Raw genomic sequence first — 24335 nt, forward strand, 5'->3', positions numbered from 1 at the left:
AGAAACTACTGTGAACCCCCGCCCGTGCGACTGTACCCTAAAAACACTACACTACACTAACACAAAATAAAATAAAAAGTAAAAAACACTACATATACACATACCCCTATACAACCCCCCTCCCCAATAAAAATGAAAAACGTCTGGTACGCCACTGTTTCCAAAACGGAGCCTCCAGCTGTTGCAAAACAACTACTCCCAGTATTGCCAGATAGCCGTTGACTGTCCAGGCATGCTGGGAGTTCTACAACAGCTGGAGGCACCCTGTTTGCGAATCACTGGCGTAGAATAACCCTATGTCCACCCCTATGCAAGTCCCTAATTTAGGCCTCAAATGTGCATGGCGCTCTCACTTTGGAGCCCTGTCGTATTTCAAGGCAACAGTTTAGGGACACATATGGGGTATCGCCGTACTCGGGAGAAATTGGGCTTCAAATTTTGGGGGGTATTTTCTGCTATTACCCTTTTAAAAAATGTAAAATTTTTGGGAAAACAAGAATTTTAGGTAAAAAATATATATATTTTTTTTACATATGCAAAAGTCGTGAAACACCTGTAGGGTATTAAGGTTCAAATTACCCCTTGTTACGTTCCCCGAGGGGTCTAGTTTCCAAAATGGTATGCCATGTGTTTTTTTTTTGCTGTCCTGGCACCATAGGGGCTTCCTAAATGCGGCATGCCCCCAGAGCAAAATTCGCTTTCAAATAGCCAAATGTGACTCCTTCTCTTCTGAGACCTGTAGTGCGCCAGCAGAGCACTTTTCACACCCATATGGGGTGTTTTCTGAATCGGGAGAAATTGGGCTTCAAATTTTGGGGGGTATTTTCTGCTATTACCTTTTTTAAAATTGTAAAAATTTTGGGAAACCAAGCATTTTAGGTAAAAAAAAATATATATTTTTTTACATATGCAAAAGTCGTGAAACACCTGTAGGGTATTAAGGTTCACATTACCCCTTGTTACGTTCCCCGAGGGGTCTAGTTTCCAAAATGGTATGCCATGTATTATTTTTTTTGCTGTTCTGGCACCATAGGGGCTTCCTAAATGCGGCATGCCCCCAGAGCAAAATTTGCTTTCAAAAAGCCAAATGTTACTCCTTCTCTTCTGAGACCTGTAGTGCGCCAGCAGAGCACTTTTCACCCCCATATGGGGTGTTTTCTGAATCGGGAGAAATTGGGCTTCAAATTTTGGGGGGTATTTTCCGCTATTACCCTTTTTAAAAATGTAAACATTTTGGGAAAACAAGCATTTTAGGTAAAAAAAAAATTTTTTTTTTTACATATGCAAAAGTCGTGAAACACCTGTAGGGCATTAAGGTTCACGTTACCCCTTGTTACGTTCCCCAAGGGGTCTAGTTTCCAAAATGGTATGTCATGTGTTTTTTTTTTTTGCTGTTCTGGCACCATAGGAGCTTCCTAAATGCGGCATGCCCCCAGAGCAAAATTTGCTTTCAAAAAGCCAAATGTGACTCCTTCTCTTCTGAGACCTGTAGTGCACCAGCAGAGCACTTTTCACCCCCATGCGAGGTGTTTTCTGTATCGGGAGAAATTGGGCTTCAAATTTTGGGGGGTATTTTCTGCTATTACCCTTTTTAAAAATGTAAAATTTTTGGGAAACCTAGCATTTTAGGTAAAAAAAATATATATTTTTTTTACATATGCAAAAGTCGTGAATCACCTGTAGGGTATTAAGGTTCACTTTACCCCTTGTTACGTTCCCTGAGGGGTCTAGTTTCCAAAATGGTATGCCATGTGTTTTTTTTTTGCTGTCCTGGCACCATAGGGGCTTCCTAAATGCGGCATGCCCCCCAAAAACCATTTGTCGCTCCTTCCCTTCTGAGCCCTCTACTGCGCCCGCCGAACAATTAACATAGACATATGAGGCATGTGCTTACTTGAGAGAAATTGGGTTTCAAATACAAGTCAAAATTTTCTCCTTTTTACCCCTTGCAAAAATTCAAAAATTGGGTCTACAAGAACATGCGAGTGTAAAAAATGAAGATTTTGAATTTTCTCCTTCACTTTGCTGCTATTCCTGTGAAACACCTAAAGGGTTAATACACTTACTGAATGTTTTTTTGAATACTTTAGGGGGTGTAGTTTTTATAATGGGGTCTTTTATGGGGTATTTCTAATATGAAGACCCTTCAAATCCACTTCAAAACTGAACTGGTCCCTGAAAAATAGTGAGTTTGAAAATTTTGTGAAAAATTTCAAAATTGCTACTGAACTTTGAAGCCCTATGGTGTCTTCCAAAAGTAAAAACTCATAAATTTTATGATGCAAACATAAAGTAGACATATTGTATATGTGAACCAAAAAAATATATATTTTGAATATCCATTTTCCTTACAAGCAGAGAGCTTCAAAGTTAGAAAAATGCTAAATTTTCATTTTTTTCATCAAATTTTGGGATTTTTCACCAAGAAAGGATGCAAGTTACCATAAAATTTTACCACTAAGTTAAAGTAGAATATGTCACGAAAAAACAATCTCGGAATCAGAATGATAACTAAAAGCATTCCAGAGTTATTAATGTTTAAAGTGACAGTGGTCAGAATTGCAAAAAACGCTCCGGTCCTTAAGGTATAAAATGGCCTGGTCCTTAAGGGGTTAAGTGCTTTGTTAGCAGTTATACTGACTGAGAAAGTCTCTAGATATGCTTCACACACTTGTTAGTGGTAAAAGATACACAGGCCAATGTAGATAATCCTCTACCAAGAAGGGCCTATACAGGTTTTCTAACTCTGGTAAGATTCTTGAGAAGACTTGTCCTCATGGTTGCAGCTATTATGGTCCCATATTGCTGGGCATAAGATAGAGAGATTGTTACGTGTAAGCCAAATGATAAGTAACACAGTTCTAGCCTTTTGCAAGGATATCTCCCGTGTGTCATAATGACACCCATAAGGGAGTGCATGAAAAAATCCTGTCAACAACAGGGAACTCCGTAGTGTAAATTGGAACCATAGAAATGAGAATTCAAACAACACCTATTAAAAAAAAATTCTTTATTAAACACATATTTCATTAAAACATGTATTATGCAGCAATGGAGAAGTGACAAAGATGAGTATCCAATACAAATGAAGGGGCGATAAATGGTTGCTCAAAAATATATATAACAGCTGATCATCCAAGTACAAAAGGATAGTTAAATTTGTAAACATGCACAACATAACAGTTATAGTGTATACATAATTCCTCATAAATGCAGAGAAGATATTTTTATAATGTTGTACACTAAATATATATGCTATATCAATGCTACATACCTGTAAGGGTAACAATTGGTTAATCCCCCACAAGAAAAGACCATATACATTAACCATAAAGTGCCAATGCGTCACATATATATGATAGGTACTGAGTAGATGCAGACATAGTCCGCAACAACTACAGGGACTATAAGCAGTAACATCAGCGTAATAGCATAACCTTACCCATGTGGGAGAGCAGCCAAAGCCCCGACCCCCAACGCATGGCAATAACTCTGGCTGAAAGCCCACAAAAGAGTTATGTATTTGCAGAAGAGTTCTTGCTTAGCTATTTACTACTCTGGCCAAATGATTCTTCCTCTTGGAACAGGAACAGTATACTTGAGATGGGTGTGGACTGGACTGGTTTGGACTGGAGACAGTCATGGATAAAACTTCCCAAAAACCACACAGTGCCAGGATTACCATAACCGACCTAGAGCTGACTCTGGTGAACTTTATCAAGTGGAACTGGACTTGGCTCACTGTCAAAGCCAGAGTTTGGTTTCTTGCTTTATCTGAAAACTGTAACAAGGAACTAGGTCTAGTCCTCCTTTTCCTAACATGTCCCAGCAAGAGGCAGACAGGGACATGTGCACACTCCTCTGTCAGGGCCAAACTATCTCGTTCCAGCCTTCCTGTGAGATAGGGTTACATTTTGAAGACTCCTCCATAAGACTTTCTAGCAGTTTCTACATAGAAACTAGTCTTTGTGACCAAAGTTCCGTGCGTCCTTACAGACACAATCCACCAGTGGAGGCAGTAAGGAGCAAAGTATTTAACTATTACCCTTCCTAAAACTACAGTGTATGCACAAGTAGCAATAGGATACAGAATATGACAAACAATACAAATCAGCCTCACATTACTCCTCGGCCACCCAACAGCTCAACATTTCAGAAGCTGGGAGACAGTAGTGGGACACTGCATGTATAATTTTATTTTCCTCTGAAGAGTTAAAAAGACTTTAATGCTGTTATCGCATTCTCGCATTTTTGTTCAGTAATCGAAAGCCTAAAAATTGATATTCGTGTCACCGCCATATCAATTCTATGTTAGATAATAGGATTTGATTAACAACCTTGTGGCCCCTGGGCCTGGCCTGTGTAAACCTTTAATTGTGTTAGATACATGATCAATCTGTATCCTGATATCGACCCAACACAAGCTGCATAGTAGCAAAACTTTGTAAGGATGTATCGGTAAATGTATTTTATCTTGTATCACTCATTTTAGCTATTGTACAGTCTGCGTATATTCTCTCATGACATGGGCCTCTCATTACTGCTATATTAATAGATTTTTATTGCACATGGAAGCATGTGATCTCACAATATTATAACAATACAATGATAAAAAAATTAATTAATAAACAATTCATTACATTTTATAGAGTTGATGTACATGCCCCCTTTCTTGGGAGATAAGTATGTATATTATAATACCATGTTATAGTATTGTTTTATCCATAAACACAATCACACTTGTAGCAAAACTGCACCGTTTTTTGTAGTATGTGTGGTGTCCCAGTACAGGATGTTGTCCTGTCGGCTAAATGCTGCTTCAGGTGCCTCTGGTGTCACTGTTCTGGGCGGACTACTCTAAGGTGTTCTGTTGTAATATGTTTTAGGCAATGTTGTCATCAATTATGTTACTGTCTCTTTAAAGAAGTTTTGCAGAGTGACCCAGGTGACCCTGATGCCCCAATGGGAGCCCCCCAACTTTGGCTATTATATTGTGTAGAGGGGGGAGGGGAGAGAGGAGCTTTTCAGTTGTAGTCAGAAGTTGGAGAGCTGAGGAACAGTGTGGAGAAGTCTGAGGAGGCCTAAGGAGAAGAAATCCCAAATCTGCAGCCATGCAAATCCCCATTGCTCAGGTGAAGTTTACGCCTGGCGGTAAGCCCAACGCTCCGGGGGAAAAATAATCTTCAGTTAGTCAGTAAAAAGTCTCTAATTCAGTGTGGCCTGTCATTAAACCAAAGTCTGCAGTTTCAGCAACTACAAGTCCCAGTAGGGCAATAGGCTTCCTGGGCTCATCCTGCTCTTCCTCCAGCACAAGTCTGTACTGTGAAGAATTTAACAACATTCCTGCTTCAATAAAGCTAGATTTCCATAACCTCACATTGTGGTCATTATTGTCCCCGCGCTTGGCCCAGGAGAGCTATCTCAACCTCGGAACGTAGTGGTTTAACGTTGCCCTGGCGTCACAAACTATGTATTACATCATTCGCCTGTAGACACAACATAACCACAGCTACATGAATGTTAAATAGGTTTTCCGGGACGACTGATGGCCTAACCTTAAAGAGTACATTTCCATTGTAAATTTTTTATTAAAAAAAAGTGAATATCATGTAGCACTGTGTAGGATAGTAACTTTTCAAATTGACATAGAGTTCAAATTTAACGTCTAAATGCCATTACTAGGTGCCATTCTCCCTGCTCTCTAGATTTTGAGCAAGATCTTCCCCCTTCGTCTCTATAGCAGTCATCTTCAGCTCAAGAACCAGCACCATAGAATAGCATTATGCTGGATCTCGCACTGAAGGCGGCTGCTATATAGACAATGCAAGAAGCTGGGTCTCATGTGAAGTATGTGAAGCATAGTAGTGAGGAGCAGGGAGAACGATGCCCCCTTCTGGCATTTAGATGCCGAATATGAAATACATTGCTGCACAATAATATGTTACATTTCCATTAGTGGTACGCTTTATAACCCTTTTAGGCTGTGTTCACATGTTCAGGTTTTTAATTGCAATGATTGAATTCCAAGCCAAGAAACAGATCATAAAAGGGGACACTTATAAAGGAAAGGCACAGACTTCACTTTTTTGGATCCATTCCCGGTTTACATGAGCAGATTATTAGGCAAATGAACATTCCTAGGAAGGCTTGTCCATACATCGCTCTGTGTAAACATGGGATGTGTGGCCGATGATGATGAACTGAAAGGTCACTCTATTCATTGAGCCTTATAGCTTAGTAAACGAGTGCCTATTAGTGAGATGGGCGACTGTCGCAGCTGTAGGCCATCAATATCAGGTCTGTGGGGGTCAAACTCATGTTGTTCAAATGGGGAAGGGCTTGCAGTGCTCTAGAGATTGTCTACCAGACACAGCGCCATACATTGCGTACAGGCTGTGTCTGGTAATGCAACTCATATATACCCATAGATTACCCACACAGACAATCCAAAAAGATCCCATTATTTCCTATGTACCTAAAAATTTTAATCTTTATTAATCCACACACAAGTTTTAAAAGCTAAGTGCTAATATCCTCATTTGGGATGTAATGTGATATGTAATGAACAGGGCCATCCAACCTCACAGTATCACAATGTCACATTCTAGTAACACATGCCTGCAGAACACATGTGCTCATCCTGGGGCTATGCTTACTTTAATAACAGTTTACTTGCCCCCTTAACAGGTTTCACCACAACACCACTGGCTTTGACAAGAGGCAAGCGGGTACTGCAACTCGGTTCCATTCAGTTGAAAGGCGCAGAGCTGCAGTCAGCAATGGAAAGTCAGACTACCACCATCAGATATTGATGGCCAATCCAAGTATAGGTAGCCAAGATTATAGTCCTGGAAAATCCCTTTAAAGGGGCACTCCGCTGCTCAGCGTTTGGAACAAACTGTTCCGAACGTTGGAGCCACTGCCGGGAGCTCGTGACATCATAGCCACGCCCACTCATGACATCACACCCCACCGCTCAATGCAAGTCCATGGGAGGGGGCGTGACGGCTGTCACACCCCTCCCATTGACTTGCATTGAGGGGGCAGGCGTGACATCATGAGGGGGTGGGGCTATGACATCACAAGCTCCCGACTCCAGCGTTCGGAACAGTTTGTTCCAAACGCTGAGCAGCGGAGTGCCCCTTTAAGATTCCCCATTTATAATTTCCCCTTGGACAGGCGTTCAATCATCTGTTGGGGCTGTATACATAATAGAAACAAACAAAATAGATCTTTATACAGATACAAATTTATTTAAAGGGGAACTCCACCGACAACTAACTTATTCCACAGGATAAAGGATAAATAGCTGAACGTGGGGGTCCGACCGCTGGGACCCCGGCTCTCTCAGTGAGGAGCGTGTGTCGTCTACCAGTAGATGGCACGCGCTCCGTTCATTTCTATGGGTGCGCCGATGATGCCCAAGAGCTGTACATGGATCTTTAGAATTAAATGATTGGAAATGAATAGAGCTTGTGCTGTCTGCAGCACTCACTCCTCACTGAAAGCAGGGTCCTCTTCTGGAGATCGCGCGGGGGGGCTAGAGGCCGGCCACTGAGCTTTCATTTTTTTTTTACTGCAGCAAAACTGTTTTTGTACCCTTCTCAAGATCCATGCCTTCACACAATCCTGTCTCTGAGCTCTACAAGCAGTTCTTTTCCCCTCCTGAATTTTTTTTTTTCTCTCCTTAATATGCATTGTCAGTAGTGAGACTTTATATAGACAGGGTGTGTCTTCACAAATCACGTCCAATCATCTGAATTTACCACAAGTGACTCCAAACGAGGTGGAGAAACATCTTAAAGATTATCAAAAGAAATGGGAGGAGCCAGAGATGAATGTCAAGTGTCATAGCAAAGGGTCCGAATACTTATGCCTATGTAAAATTAAAGTTTTTTTCTTTTTATTAAATTTGCAAAGAACGTTTAGAATTTGCTACTGTATTGTATCTGTGCAACATAAATCCGTAATATGGCTTTGTCCGTAAACCTTTACTTGTAAGAATCCTATTGTTTTATTTTTATTTATTTATTTGACTATTTTGTGCTACAATAAAGCTGTTGGTTATTTCTCCCCAGAAATGATCTTGTCCTGTGAGTTCAGTGCGGACACTTGCACGTGGACCTCCGAACCATCTTTCGGACACATCCCCTGGAGACACACAAGTGAAGAGAGCGCGCCAAACTTTATGTCTATACAAAACTACAGAGGTAATGTTAATAATGATAATATTTTAAAAAAAAATCAAATACATCATTTACATGAGACACTCACAATCAGGACGTATGAAATTGGTTGTTTTATTGAGCCAGAATTATGTTGGATTTATCTATTTCTACAATTCACCCGATAATATAGTCCGTTCTAGAATGCCGAATTAATTGCCTAATAGGAACATGTAAAAAAGTCTAATTATATTTGCATAACACCTGCGGCAGCTCCGGGCACGGAAGGAAAAGTTACTGCGGAGAACTGTACAAAATTTTATTGTAATTTTCCTTTCCGCATGTTCTATTATGTTTAATTTACTTTTTGTCTGTGATGATTGTTTACGCTTATTGTAGGTAGGGGCATCATCCTACAGAGCAGAATCGGATACTGGAGGGCAAATATGTATAAGGAAATAAAGTTTTCTAACTAGGGTGCCTCCAGCTGTTGCAAAACTACAACTCCCAGCATGCCCGGACAGCCGTTGGCTTTCCGGGCATGCTGGGAGTTGTAGTTTTGCATGAACTGATGTCACACTAGGTAGGAAACACTGTTGTAGAGGTTTATATCCAGCTTTCCATACATTTTCCATATACAATATCATTGCATTATATAGAGGGCCACCATCAGAAATGTCTTGACCCCATACAGCCAAAGGGGAGAATGTAATAGTAAAATCTTCCTGCCGCTCATCATCAGATTTATTAAGGGTTGCATGCCTTCATGGGTGTCCGCAGAAATGTTTTTTTTTTTTTAGAGGGGGCTAAATTTTACATCCTTTAACATCATATATATATATAAAATAAAAATAAAAACAAAAAATTAAAATTATATATATATAATTTTATTTATTTTTTATTTAATAGTATGATGTAAAACCTGCTCAATAAATTTATTTCTCAAAAAAAATGATTACTCTGGAGCAGCGGTTCTCAACTTGTGGGTCATGACCCCTTTTGGGGGTCGAATAACCCTTTCACAGGGGTTGCCTAAGATTCATGTCATGGACCGACCGGGAGGACAGGGAGAGTGAGCCCTAAACTGACCCTAAAACATCTCTCCCTGCCTACTTGCCCACTCACCCTAAACGGCGAGTCAACAACTGGGAGCCGGTCCCTTCCTGTGCTAAAGTGCAGTGGCGTAAAAACAAATAATAAACATAGAAAAAATAAACTACTAGACAATACAAATACTAACAGGCAGAAACGAAAAACTACTAGACAATACAAATACTAACAGGCAGAAACGAAAAACTACTAGACAATACAAATACTAACAGGCAGAACTCGCAAACAGAACAGAATATAAGGAATTAACAAACAGTTCACTAAACCAGATGTAAGATAAACGGCAGACATGATAAAAATGAACAAGACTAGGCTTGATTGGAGTATACAGCAGAATCCAGGAGATGAAGGGGATAGCGGAAGAACGGAGAGCCAAAACACTAAAACTGAACGGGTAAAATAGAACACTGTTCACATACAGGTACAAGTACATAAATCAGATCAACCTAACAGGATATACATATAAGACACTGTTCACACTGGGAAACAGAACATACAAACTGGACTTCATAAAAAAGGATACAAAACACCAAACTCTACAATGTAGAGGAACACTGGTCAGGATACTAGACAGGATATTTCTCAAGATATAAGACTGGTACAAGTACAAACTAGACTCAGACACAGTGTGAACACCGACAAAGCTGAACAGACGTAATCCTAAAACCGACAAATCTAACAAAGACTAAGGCTAGGTTCAGACTACGGAATTTCTGCCTGCAATTCCGCTTTGAAATTGCAGGCGGAAATTCCGCTTGCTAAAATGTATAGTGTAGTGAATGGGTTTCCGTTCACAAATTCACACTTCGGAATTTGTGAAGCGGAATTTGTGAACGGAAAATCTGCTTGGAAATTTCCGCCTGAAGAATGGCGTTGCTCATTCTTCAGGCGGAAATACTTGCTGAACACATTGCAATCTATTGGAGACTGCAGTGTCCCCACGGTCCTAGCGCCCACTGATTCAGTCAGCGCTGGCCGCACTCGGAATCTCCGTGCGGAAATTTTCTGCCCGGAGATTCCGTAGTCCAAACCAAGCCTAAAATCTACAATGAACAAGACTATTTAACCATGGCTAAAACTCAGATAATATCACAAGATAAATACAAGGTGCAAGCTCAAGCATACATGGAAGTGTATTGCACAAACAGACATGGTGGCATTAACAAAAATAACCAGCCCCAGAATGCAGGATTCCTATTCACTCAGAGCATTAACTATTCCCTATCCAGGTGGAATAGCAAACTGCTCTGAACAAACTAGTGGGTGAATACACACCTAAACAGAAAAATACAAAAACAAATAAACGGATATTACAACTCAGGATATTACTGAGGATACAGGAAACTCGTCCCAGATCCCCAGGCAGACAGCACTGCCTTTTGCTGTATACACGGCTCACGCACATACAACGGAAAGCCTCCTCTCTGTGTGAGCTGCATCTGTGGCCTACACAGAGAGGAGATGTAACCTCCGCCCCCACTGTGCAGTGCAGGTGCTGATGATGTCACTCCTCGGCACCTTCACTGTGGAGGATGAAAGACACGGTCCCCTGCTGCGTGGGACATAATCAGGTGAGCAAAATTTTTTTGTCCAGAGAGGAAGGGGGGTTGTTGGCGCTGTGGTGGAGGAACTCTGCTGCCTATACCTAATGTGGGGGAACTCTGCAGCCAATACCTAATGTGGGGGAACTCTGCTGTCTATGCCTAATGTGGATGAACTCTGCTGCCGATACCTAATGTGGGGGAGATCTGCTGCCTATATCTAATCTGGGGGAACTCTGCTGCCTATACCTACTGTGGGGGAACTCTGCTGTAGACTTGTGCACTAGAAAAATTTTCGTTTAATTTCGTTTCGTATTTTCGTTTTGGAAAATTTTTTCGGTTCGGCAATATTTTCGGTTTAGATTTTTCGGATACATTCGGTATTCGGGTATTCGTGTTGTTTTTTTCGGATACATTCGGTATTCGGGTACATTCGGTAAATCTTTTTAGTTTTTTTGGACTTTAGCGATCCTAATAAATAATGGAGATACCTTTTTTATTAAAATTTCGCAGGGCATCATAAAAAAATCATAATAAAAAAGATACAGTGGTGATGGAAAAAATTGTATCTAACGAAATGTATCTTTTTTATTATGAAATGTTTATTCATTTTTAAACAGGGATCAATTTATGTGAGCGGGTAAAGCACAAAAAATGGAGCCGACAATAATAAAAATGTAGTGTGTGCGTGTTTTTCACTTTTTTTAACCCCTTAAGGACCAAGGACGTACCGGTACGTCCTTGGTCCTGCTCTTCTGATATAACGCGGGGTTACACAGTAACCCCGCATCATATCATGGCGGGCCCGGCGTCATAGTGAAGCCGGGACCCGCCTCAAATAGCGCGCAGCGCCGATCGCGGCGCCGCGCGCTATTAACCCTTTAGCCGCGCGCTCAGAGCTGAGCCGCGCGGCTAAAAGTGAAAGTGAAAGTTCCCGGCTAGCTCAGTCGGGCTGTTCGGGATAGCCGCGGCTAATCGCGGCATCCCGAACAGCTGACAGGACAGCGGGAGGGCCCCTTCCTGCCTCCTCGCTGTCCGATCGCCGAATGACTGCTCAGTGCCTGAGATCCAGGCATGAGCAGTCATGCGGCAGAATCGTTGATCACTGGTTTCTTATGAGAAACCAGTGATCAACATAGAAGATCAGTGTGTGCAGTGTTATAGGTCCCTATGGGACCTATAACACTGCAAAAAAAAGTGAAAAAAAAAAGTGAATAAATATCATTTAACTCCTCCCCTATTAAAAGTTTGAATCACCCCCATTTTCCAATAAAAAAAAAACACAGTGTAAATAAAAATAAAAATAAACATATGTGGTATCACCGCGTGCGGAAATGTCCGAATTATAAAAATATATCATTAATTAAACCGCTCGGTCAATGGCGTGCGCGCAAAAAAATTCCAAAGTCCAAAATAGTGCATTTTTGGTCACTTTTTTATATCATTTAAAAATGAATAAAAAGTGATCAATAAGTCCTATCAATGCAAAAATGGTACCGTTAAAAACTTCAGATCACGGCACAAAAAATGAGCCCTCATTCCGCCCCATACACAGAAAAATAAAAAAGTTATAGGGGTCAGAAGATGACAATTTTAAACGTATTAATTTTCCTGCATGTAGTTATGATTTTTTCCAGAAGTACGACAAAATCAAACCTATATAAGGCTGGGTTCACACTACGTTTTCCCCCATACGGGAGCGCATACGGCAGGGGGGAGCTAAAAGCTCGCGCTCCCGTATGTGACCGTATGCGCTCCCGTATGTCATTCATTTCAATGAGCCGGCCGGAGTGAAACGTTCAGTCCGGTCGGCTCATTTTTGCGACGTATGCGCTTTTACAACCGGACCTAAAACCGTGGTTGACCACAGTTTTAGGTCCGGTTGTAAATGCGCATACGGCGCAAAAATGAGCCGACCGGACCGAACGTTTCACTCCGGTCGGCTCATTGAAATGAATGACATACGGGAGCGCATACGGTGACATACGGGAGCGCGAGCTTTTAGCTCCCCCCTGCCGTATGCGCTCCCGTATGGGACAAAACGTAGTGTGGACCCAGCCTTAGTAGGGTATCATTTTAATCGTATGGACCTACAGAATAAATATCAGGTGTCATTTTTACCGAAAAATGTACTACGTAGAAACGGAAGCCCCCAAAAGTTACAAAACAGCGTTTTTTTTTTCAATTTTGTCGCACAATGATTTTTTTCCCCGCTTCACCATAGATTTTTGGGCAAAATGACTGACGTCATTACAAAGTAGAATTGGTGGCGCAAAAAATAAGCCATCATATGGATTTTTAGGTGTAAATTTGAAAGAGTTATGATTTTTTAAAGGCAAGGAGCAAAAAACGAAAATGCAAAAACGGAAAAACCTCCGGTCCTTAAGGGGTTAAAAACATTTTTTAGGTAGTACTACTACTCCCAGCATGGAACACACTCTTCCATGATGGGAGTAGTAGTTACCTGTACTAATTGACAGATCGCAGGGGTCCCTTGCGATCCTCTTGTATAATGTATAGATGAGGCGGCTGCTCTTCTATGGTCCCCTGCACTCACGTATATATACACATATTCATATTTCCCGCAGAGCTGTGATTGGCCAGATGGTTCCAGCCAATCACAGCTCTCTGTGAGAAATAGGAATATGTGTATATATACGGCCGTGCAGGGGACCATAGGAGAGCGGCTGCCGCATCCATACATTATTCAGGAGCATCACAGCGGGTGTCAGGAGTGATACCCGCAGTGCTCTTTCTTTTACTACAAGTACTACCACTCCCAACATGGAGTACACTCTGCTCCATGCTGGGAGCTGTAGTACCTGCACTAATAGACAGATCGCAGCGGGTGTCAGAAGTTACACTCGCTGCGATCTGTCTCTATTAATGCAGGTACTACAGCTCCCAGCATGGAGCAGAGTGTGCTCCATGTTGGGAGTATTAGTACCTGCAGTAAGGGACAGATCCCAGGGATGTCACTTCCCCTGACACCCGCTGCGATCCTCCTGATGTGAATGTCGGGATCAGCTGTTCTCAGGGCTACAGAGCCGGGAGAACAGCTGACGCTGAGCCGTAGGTATACATCGTATATCTACTGCCCAGCAAGAACTTACAGTGAGCCTGCAATGTGTATATACAGTATACACATTGCTGGCTCACTTAACCCCTTGCTGAGCTGTGCGCTATGCGCAAGCCCAGCAAGGGAAGAGTTAACTTACACTGTTGGACAGTGTAGGTTAACCCTTTGGGCGGTATACACAATATACAGCTATCTATAGATAGCTGTATACAGTGTATACAGAAGACGAAGTCCAGCTTACTTCCCTCGAGTCCCGGGCCGGGTTCGTGTAGCTCCGCCCCCTAGTGATGACGTCATTAGGGGGCGGAGCTACAGAAGGGAACAAGGCTAGTTAATCTGAAGCTCTGTTCACATTGTACGTTTTGTATAATGTGAACAGACCCTTCTGGCAGTGTCTACCCAGACAGGGAGACTCCAGCTGTTGCTAAACTACAACTCCCAGCATGCCAGACAGCCAAAGGCTGTCTGGGCATGCTGGGAGTTGTAGTTTTGCACCAATTGGTGGCTCCCTGTTTGGGTAGACATTGCATCATGGGTGCTCTCCCCAGCGGACTGCGCCAAAAATGTCATAACCAATTTTTTGTGTTTTTTTCTTCTCGTTTCAGATCCGTGTATGCAGAGGATTACTGCGGATTCGATGGATTACGGCGGATTATTTATTTTTTCCTTTAATAAAATGGTTAACGAGGGCTGTGGGGGAGTGTTTTTTTAAATAAAATAATTTTTCCAATGTGTTGTGTTTTTTTTATTGAATTTTCAGGGTTAGTAGTGGAAGCTGTCTTATTGACGGAATCCATTACTAGGCCAGGGCTTAGTGCTAGCCCCCAAAACAGCTAGCGCTAACCCCCAATTATTACCCCGGTACCCATCGCCACAGGGGTGCCAGGAAGAGCCGGTACCAACAGGCCCGGAGCGTCAAAATGGCGCTCCTGGGCCTAGGCGGTAACAGGCTGGCGTTATTTAGGCTGGGGAGGGCCAGTAACAATGGTCCTCGCCCACCCTGGTAACGTCAGGCTGTTGCTGTTTGGTTGGTATTGTGCTGAGAATGAAAATACGGGGAACCCTATGCGGTTTTTTTTTTTATTTAAATAAAAAAATTTAAAAAAAATATGCATAGGGTTCCCCGTATTTTCATTCTCAGCACAATACCAACCAAACAGCAACAGCCTGACGTTACCAGGGTGGGCGAGGACCATTGTTACTGGCCCTCCCCAGCCTAAATAACGCCAGCCTGTTACCGCCTAGGCCCAGGAGCGCCATTTTGACGCTCCGGGCCTGTTGGTACCGGCTCTTCCTGGCACCCCTGTGGCGATGGGTACCGGGGTAATAATTGGGGGTTAGCGCTAGCTGTTTTGGGGGCTAGCACTAAGCCCTGGCCTAGTAATGGATTCCGTCAATAAGACAGCTTCCACTACTAACCCTGAAAATTCAATAAAAAAAACACAACACATTGGAAAAATTATTTTATTTAAAAAAACACTCCCCCACAGCCCTCGTTAACCATTTTATTAAAGGAAAAAATAAATAATCCGCCGTAATCCATCGAATCCGCAGTAATCCTCTGCATACACGGATCTGAAACGAGAAGAAAAAAACACAAAAAATTGGTTATGACATTTTTGGCGCAGTCCGCTGGGGAGAGCACCCATGATGCAATGTCTACCCAAACAGGGAGCCACCAATTGGTGCAAAACTACAACTCCCAGCATGCCCAGACAGCCTTTGGCTGTCTGGCATGCTGGGAGTTGTAGTTTAGCTACAGCTGGAGTCTCCCTGTCTGGGTAGACACTGCCAGAAGGGTCTGTTCACATTATACAAAACGTACAATGTGAACAGAGCTTCAGATTAACTAGCCTTGTTCCCTTCTGTAGCTCCGCCCCCTAATGACGTCATCACTAGGGGGCGGAGCTACACGAACCCGGCCCGGGACTCGAGGGAAGTAAGCTGGACTTCGTCTTCTGTATACACTGTATACAGCTATCTATAGATAGCTGTATATTGTGTATACCGCCCAAAGGGTTAACCTACACTGTCCAACAGTGTAAGTTAACTCTTCCCTTGCTGGGCTTGCGCATAGCGCACAGCTCAGCAAGGGGTTAAGTGAGCCAGCAATGTGTATACTGTATATACACATTGCAGGCTCACTGTAAGTTCTTGCTGGGCAGTAGATATACGATGTATACCTACGGCTCAGCGTCAGCTGTTCTCCCGGCTCTGTAGCCCTGAGAACAGCTGATCCCGACATTCACATCAGGAGGATCGCAGCGGGTGTCAGGAGAAGTGACATCCCTGGGATCTGTCCCTTACTGCAGGTACTAATACTCCCAACATGGAGCACACTCTGCTCCATGCTGGGAGCTGTAGTACCTGCATTAATAGAGACAGATCGCAGCGGGTGTAACTTCTGACACCCGCTGTGATCTGTCTATTAATACAGGTACTACAGTTCCCAGCATGGAGCAGAGTGTACTCCATGTTGGGAGTGGTAGTACTTGTAGTAAAGGGAAGATCACTGCGGGTATCACTCCTGACAGCCGCTGCGATCCTCCAGTATAATGTATGAATGCGGCGGCCGCTCTCCTATGGTCCCCTGCACGGCCGTATATATACACATATTCCTATTTCTCACAGAGAGCTGTGATTGGCTGGAACCATCTGGCCAATCACAGCTCTGCGGGAAATATGAATATGTGTATATATACGTGAGTGCAGGGGACCATAGAAGAGCAGCCGCCTCATCTATACATTATACAAGAGGATCGCAAGGGACCCCTGCAATCTGTCAATTAGTACAGGTAACTACTACTCCCATCATGGAAGAGTGTGTTCCATGCTGGGAGTAGTAATACTACCTAAAAAATGTTTAAAAAAAAAAAAAGTGAAAAACACGCACACACTACATTTTTACTATTGTCGGCTACATTTTTAGTGCTTTACCCGCTCACATAAATTGATCCCTGTTTAAAAATGAATTAACATTTCATAATAAAAATCATACATTTCATTAGATACAATTTTTTCCATCACCACTGTATCTTTTTTATTATGATTTTTTTATGATACCCTACGAAATTTTAATAAAAAAGGTATCTCCATAACTTTTTAGGATCGCTAAAGTCCAAAAAAAGAATAAAAAGATTTACCGAATGTACCCGAATACCGAATGTATCCGAAAAATCAAACCATCTGTATCCTTTTTAATAACTTTGTTATCAGAATTAATTCTTCACGTTGTTTACGGATAACGAATTCATTCGTTATTTACAGGTTGGGAAATAACGAATGTATTCGTTACTTTGCTATTCGTATTATCGTGGCTATTCGGGAATGTTCAAAATATGTTTTCGTGCATTCGGATGGGTCCGAATGCACGAAAACGGTAAAATTCATTAATTTAGACATTTGTGCCGAACCGAATTGCACATGTCAACTCTGCTGTCCCCAGTCGTACATAATATATTCGTCTATAATTTATGCCAGTTTATGTGCCAGAACACGGGGCAAAAGCATAAAAAAAAATGCAAATTTTTGCTCAACAAAGCATTGTACAAAATTTGGCAGACATTTCCCCCCCCCAAAGACTCTTCCCCATCCTCAACACCAAAGAGAACATTCCTGAGGTTTATTCCTTCATACCTACAAATACCATGACCCATGTGTCCAACCTCATGTGTTTTAGAGGAGGTACTATATATAAATGTTCTGTACAGGCTTTCCTACAAATTTCTTCCTTTCTATATGTCACACTGGGCTGATCCGTAAATTCATAGATCACCACTGGCTTTTAAAGCTGTTGGAGATCTGATATGTTTGATATGACGCACTAGGATTTGCACTAGTTGGTTAGTGATGTGTAGTACACTTCCTCCCTTGTCATTGGGGAATCAAGGGAATATATGATGTCTTATGTACGATGACTGTGAATCAATGAAGCCACCATGCTTACTAAAAGGTACGGCTGTTTGCTGGAGTCGTATCTCCTGGAAATCACGATTGAGGTACCAGACGTCACCCGGCAGTAGACCTTTATACTCATTGTTATAAATAGTGCCAGCTGGGTTGTGCTTTATCTGCCCCCTCCACCGCTACTACTAGATGCTCTATTGATTGTCACAAAGACAAGACGGGTCAGAAAGCTTCAGTGTAAATAATGGACTTGGTCCCAGCGGTCATTTCATTCAGCATTTCAGCCTGGGATGCAACTTTTTTTTAATTTTTTTTATCTTCCATCAGCGAAAGGTTATTTCTATTAGCATAGTATGTAATTTCACATTACTGCGGGGACCTGTGCACCAGAGAAAGAGACGTATAATCTCCCCATAAATGTCAGAATTCAGAGAGAAAAGGCTGAAGATTGATCTTTGACATTTCTAGAACTGGAATCCTTGCATTAAGCAGAACGCAAAGGTCTGGCTGCCAAGATTAGGGGGCTTGTTTTCCCTGGCATTTCTAATGTTACTGTAATGCAGAAAGAGTAAACTCTACTTATCCCCATAGGAAACGCCAAAATCTTATGTAGGTTCCACAATCTATACTGAGCCCCTCTGGCTTTTTTTTTTTTTTAATACTATGCTAGGTCACCAAGACGATTAGTTTGTTAGAGGGGTCATATCAAAATAAGTAGCATGAAACAGGGCATTTGTAACAACTATGGGGCCCCATGGCAAACTTAATCATGGGAAGCCAGGCTGGTTGTTAGTGGGAGGATGAGGGGTAGATGGCGTAGGCAGTGACCTTGCCATTAGGGGTGAGAGGACAACAAAATTTGAAACCAATAGGCCGATTGTGGTCTATGGGGATCTCATGGCATGTAAAACAGTAAGATAAGCAGGACTGTCTTGGCAGTGCAGTGGAATGGGAGACCACCACTGGTTCAAGTCCTGGGGTGGGACAGAGTGTTACAGTGTTGTGGTTTAACTTTACTTTCCTGGAAAAGTTTCTGAGTTGCCCATAGCAACCAATCAGATTGCTTCCTTCATTTTCCAGAGGCCTTTTCAAAAATGAAAGAAGCAATCTGATTGGTTGCTATCGGCAACTCAGAAACTTTTCCAGAAAAGTAAAGTTAAACCACAACACTGTAACACTCTGTCCCACCCCAGGAATCGAACCAGTGGTGGTCTCCCATTCCACTGTGCTGCCAAGACAGTCCTGCTTATCTTACTGTTTTACATTCCAGGAGATCCCCATAGACCACAATGTTCCTATTGGTTTCCATGGGCCAAAAATCACAGAGTTAATGCACTAGTCATAGTTCTTTGTACCATTTAAGAAGGGAGGGCTCAATATTCGCAAATATGCGCATATATTTTCGAATATAACGATGATGCGAATTTCGCAAATATATGACGAATATTCGTCCATATATTCGCAAAATAACGGGAATTTGAATATGGCCTATGCGGCTCATCAATCTTCAGGAGTACTGTAGAGCGTCCATGTTTAGTCAATCACTTTTAGTAGATATCTGCTTGCCCAATTCAGGCATAATAAGATTAAAAAAGGAAAGAGGACGGGAAATAAAAACCAAACAAGAAAAAAACACTCTTAGGCTGGGTTTCTGCTTTGTTTTTATGTTGTTTTTTCCTGGCATTTTTATTTTGTGTTCTCCTTTGGCAGTTTTTCCTGTTCCTTTGTCCACCCCCCCCCAAAAAAAAAATCCCATGAAAAACCCATATTGTACTTTTAATGGTGTTTTTTATTAATTCTTTTTTTTTATTCTGAGAGAGAAACACCAAGATTTTATAGAAAAATGCTGTAGTCTCAACATGCTGCAATTTTGATTATCAATGAACCCAAAAACACCGAAAAATGCCAACGAAGAGTGACCAAACGCCAAAGAAAAAACGCCAAGTGGGTATGATGCTTCATAAATCCTTATTGACTTGCAGTTAACATTATCAAAAAAAAACACAGCCAGGCACCTGTGGCATTTTTTGGGGCATTTTTTTAATTTGTTATGTCTCTACACTCTGCCCTCTTCTGGGCACTCGCTCTAAAAAAAAAACTACCTAGCTCACAAACCAGACACTTGTTTCCTCTAGGAAGAGATATAATCCCAGTTTCATCAGTGGAATTTACAGATGGTGCCAAAAACCAAAATAACCACAGTAAACACGAGCTAAATATCTCAAAGACAAAGGACCTGGTGTTGATCCTTGTTTGGTGTATGCCAGTCAATATAGGTAATTCTGCTTCAGTAATAGTCCCATACCTAAATTCATGCCCACCAATGTCTATGTAATTTTATGGGCACAATTCGAAAGAAAAATGAGGTACCTCAGAAGTAGCTACACCCAGGCACAGATACTCCTCTGCCCTATAAAAACACCAATATTATAAATGGTGCATGATAGGTCCTGTGGCAGATTTTACATTTGTGCCAAGGACCTTAAGGACCGAGTTTTTTTTTTTTATATCTTCTAGCACTGGGCAGCAGTATGGCAAGACAGTATGCAGTATCCAAATGTTAAAGGGGTTTTGCCACAATGAGCATTTATCAGGATAAGGTGGTTGTCTCCAAACTGTGGACCTCCAAATTTAGAAAATTTACAACTCTCAGTATGCAGGAAGTTGTAGTTTTGAAACATATGGAGGTTTACAGTTTAGAGACCACTGTGATAAGTATATGACTGTAGAGGGTCTGACGTCTGAAACCCCTTTCCCCCTCACAAGATCTCGAAATTGGGGCTCCCAAAGCTCCTTTCTAATTGAATAGAGGGTCAGCTTGAGTGAGCAATCACTGCTCTGTTCATTTTTTATGGGGCTTCTGCACATTGCCAAGTGCATGAGCTTGGCAATGTTTGGAAGCCCCATAGAGAATGAAAAGAGCAATGTGCTAGCATGTGTCTGGTGGCTCCATTAATTCGGGGATGTTTGGATAGGGGATAACTTTTGATTTTAGGATAACCCCTTAAAAACATGCTGACCACCTCAGACCTTGAATGAAACTCATGCAGATTTTGGAAGAATTTTCTGCATCTGAATTATTATATTGTAATGGCCCATCCAGACTCTTTTGCTATCATAATGTGAACAGGTATGCAAGCTATAGCACCAAGTCTGCTCCTATTAATTAATGTATTACAATTTTAACATGAAATATAGATTTGGAAATGTTGAAATTGCCAAATAGAAACTATCTAGATTGAACTTTTTCCTGTTAGATAAGCTACCAGAGGTAACACTATGTTGATTACTAGAAATAGACAACTCTTCACATAGGATATTTCATGTAGAATTCCTCTATTCCTGGCAGTACATTTGTGCCATCGATGTCTGGGAGCAGAATAGCGAGCCACAAGCTGTGGAGAATGTCATTGTAGTGTAAAGTGAGACGAAAGAGCTGGCATAGCCTAAAGCGCAAAGATTGGAAAGACCTGCAATTCACATCCAGCCTCTGGGTCTAAAGATGCCGCCCTGTCACATCTATAACAACTGCTATACCTTTGGGATAATGGAGCGCTGGCATGCGGCTCCTGAGAACTGCTGGATATATATGAAGTTATTACAACTCTAGGGTAGTATACAGGAATGTGTCACAGTTCTTTTTATATATAACCTAACAACAAACTGGAAAAAAAAATAAAAAATCCTCTTATATGTTGTTGTAGTAAAGGCACCTTGCAGAAAGGGCACAAGGTGTACATAGGCCAAAAAGTAGAGGCTTCATTGTGCCCAGATTGTTAACATTTTGGCCATAGCCAGTAACACACATTCTAACCATAATAATATATTTCCAATGCATCAATTATTAAAAGAACAATCGAAGCAGAACTGAAATACTTTGTAATGTCTAGTGCAGAACTAATGTGTGATGTGAGTGTGATGAGGGTGGGATGGGAGTGTGATGAGGGTGGGATGGGAGTGTGATGAGAGTGTGATGAGGGTGTAATGAGGGTGTGATGAGGGTGTGATGAGGGTGTGATGAGGGTGTGATGAGAGTGGGATGAGAGTGGGATGAGAGTGGGATGAGGGTGTGATGAGGGTGTGATGAGAGTGGGATGAGAGTGGGATGAGAGTGGGATGAGAGTGGGATGAGGGTGTGATGAGGGTGTGATGAGGGTGTGATGAGGGTGTGATGAGGGTGGGATGAGGGTGGGATGAGGGTGTGATGAGAGTGGGATGAGAGTGGGATGAGAGTGGGATGAGGGTGTGATGAGGGTGTGATGAGGGTGTGATGAGGGGTGAGTGGGATGAGAGTGGGATGAGAGTGGGATGAGAGTGGGATGAGAGTGGGATGAGTGTGACACTTCCACCACATGAAAGTCACTCACCACCTCAACCAATCAGGAGAATGAGCCGAGAGAAGTCTAAGATGCTGCACGCTACTCTCCCTCCTCTTGTGTCATGTGATTGAGGCGCTCTCATAGACTTACATTGCCAGTTTGTCTTGATCATGTGACAGTTCTCCTGATCGGTGGAGGTTTGACTCCACTGATCCAAACTTTTGCTGTAGCTGTCTTCCCATCTGCCAGGAATTCTGAAGACAGAGACATTTATTATGTGGTGAGTGTAGGATTCTGTTTCTTCATACTATATACCCCTGAGACAACAGCTTGTACTGTACACTCTAGGCCAGGGGTGGTAAACTTTCAGCCTGTGGGCCCTATAAGCCTCCCAAAGGGCACCATGAAAACCTGACAAGGGTTCTGCAGCATTGGGGGGGGGGGGGGGGGGAGATGGCAACAGGATACACTAACACAACTGTGGCTTAGCACCACCACTGGTCTCCCAGCACATTCAAGACTTTTGCCAGGATCCGGATAGGTATGCAGCGAGGACACTGGTGGTGGATCCTCTGTGTCAGTGGGGGGATGACGTGGGCCGTACCAGGAGAACGGAGTCTAAGGGGTTACTGGTTTTCACCAGAGCCCGCCGCAAAGCGGGATGGACTTGCAGCGGCAGGTAACCCCCAGGTCGTTCCACCCGATAGCGACTCAACCCCAGCTGACAGCTGAGACAGGCGCGGTACAAGGGACAAGGCAAGAGCAAGGTTGGACGTAGCAGAAGGTCAGGGCAGGCAGCAAGGGTGGTAGTCAGGGGCAACAGCAGAGGGTCTGAAAACACTGGCTTGGGAACACACTAAACGCTTTCACTAGCACTAGGCAACAAGATCCGGCGATGACAGGAAGGGGAAGTGGGTTTAAATAAGGAAGGCACAGGTGCAGGTACTGATTGGGCCAGGCGCCCTGGCCCTTTAAATCTCATAGAGCCGGCGCGCGCGCACCCTAGGAAGCGGGGCCATGCGCGCCGGGACTGAGCAGACGGAGGACGGGGCAGATGAGGAGATTTGGATGCGAGCCACGGGCGGGCACGTCCCGCTACGTGGATCGCATACCCGCCAGTGACACTAGTGCAGTGCTCCCGGTCAGTGGGTCTGACCGGGGCGCTGCACGGAGATGATCGCTGCGAGCGCTCCGGGGAGGAGCAGGGACCCGGAGCGCTCGGCGTAACAACTTTGAGGTCTCCATGCCATAGGCAGCATCATGCCTGTGGCCATTACGTCTTATTTTCAGAGGGCAAACTACCTTTAGGGATGGTTCCACTGACAGCTACATACAGGAAGGGGCAAAGCAGGAAAATATTATATATGTATATACACTGCTCAAAAAAATAAAGGGAACACTTAAACAACACAATGTAACTCCAAGTCAATGACACTTCTGTGAAATCACACTGTCCACTCAGGAAGCAATGCTGATTGTCAATTAATTCCACATGCTGTTGTGCAAATGGAACAGACAACAGGTGGAAATTATAGGCAATTAGCTATACACTCCCAATAAAGGAGTGGTTCTGCAGGTGGTGACCACAATTGGCATTTGCCAGAGAACACCAAGATTGGCAAATACGCCACTGGTGCCCTGTGCTCTTCACACACTTCTGAGCCTCATTATGACTTGTTTTTAGGACATTACATAAAGTTGGATCAGCCTGTAGTGTGGTTTTCCCTTTTGATTTTTTTAGTGTGACTCCATATCCAGACCTCCATGGGTTGATAAATTTGATTTCCATTGATAATATTTGTGTGATTTTGTTGTCAGCACATTCAGCTATGTAAAGACAAAAGTATTTCATACGATTAGTTCATTCAGATCTAGGATGTGTTCTTTTTGAGCAGTGTATATGCAAAAATGTTCCCCAACCCTGCCTTAGGCACTGTCTAGACTCCATAGTTCAATATAGTATTAAACAGTGCAATACAACCACATGAAGCAGACAGAAACAAAAAACAGCAGACAGACTAAAACAGTGCTCTTAAAGGGATTATCCAGAATTATTAAAACAGAGCTGATTTATTCCATGAACAGCACCATGCCTGTCCGCAGCTTCTGTGGGGTATTTCAACTCAGTTCCATTTTAGTGAATGTAGCCGAGATGTAATATCGTACAGGCGTGGTGCTGTTTTTAGAATACATTAGCTCTTTTTTTCTATAACCC

At 42.7% G+C, this 24335-nt stretch overlaps 1 protein-coding gene across 13 annotated transcripts in view; it reads left to right on the forward strand.

Moving 5' to 3' along the window:
• Positions 1–24335, forward strand: part of MALRD1 (MAM and LDL receptor class A domain containing 1) — a 551665-nt gene that overhangs the window by 155479 nt on the left and 371851 nt on the right. For 12 of the 13 annotated variants that reach the window (XM_056519234.1, XM_056519235.1, XM_056519233.1 and 9 more), the window contains one exon: positions 8079–8210. In XM_056519234.1, coding sequence (XP_056375209.1) covers positions 8079–8210 — 132 coding nt within the window. Of the gene's footprint in view, positions 1–8078; positions 8211–19633; positions 19750–24335 lie in introns of those variants that run through there. The other variant, XM_056519246.1, reaches the window with a different exon arrangement.

The sequence above is a fragment of the Hyla sarda genome, chromosome 5 (assembly GCF_029499605.1).
Source record: "Hyla sarda isolate aHylSar1 chromosome 5, aHylSar1.hap1, whole genome shotgun sequence".
Lineage (NCBI taxonomy): Eukaryota > Metazoa > Chordata > Amphibia > Anura > Hylidae > Hyla > Hyla sarda.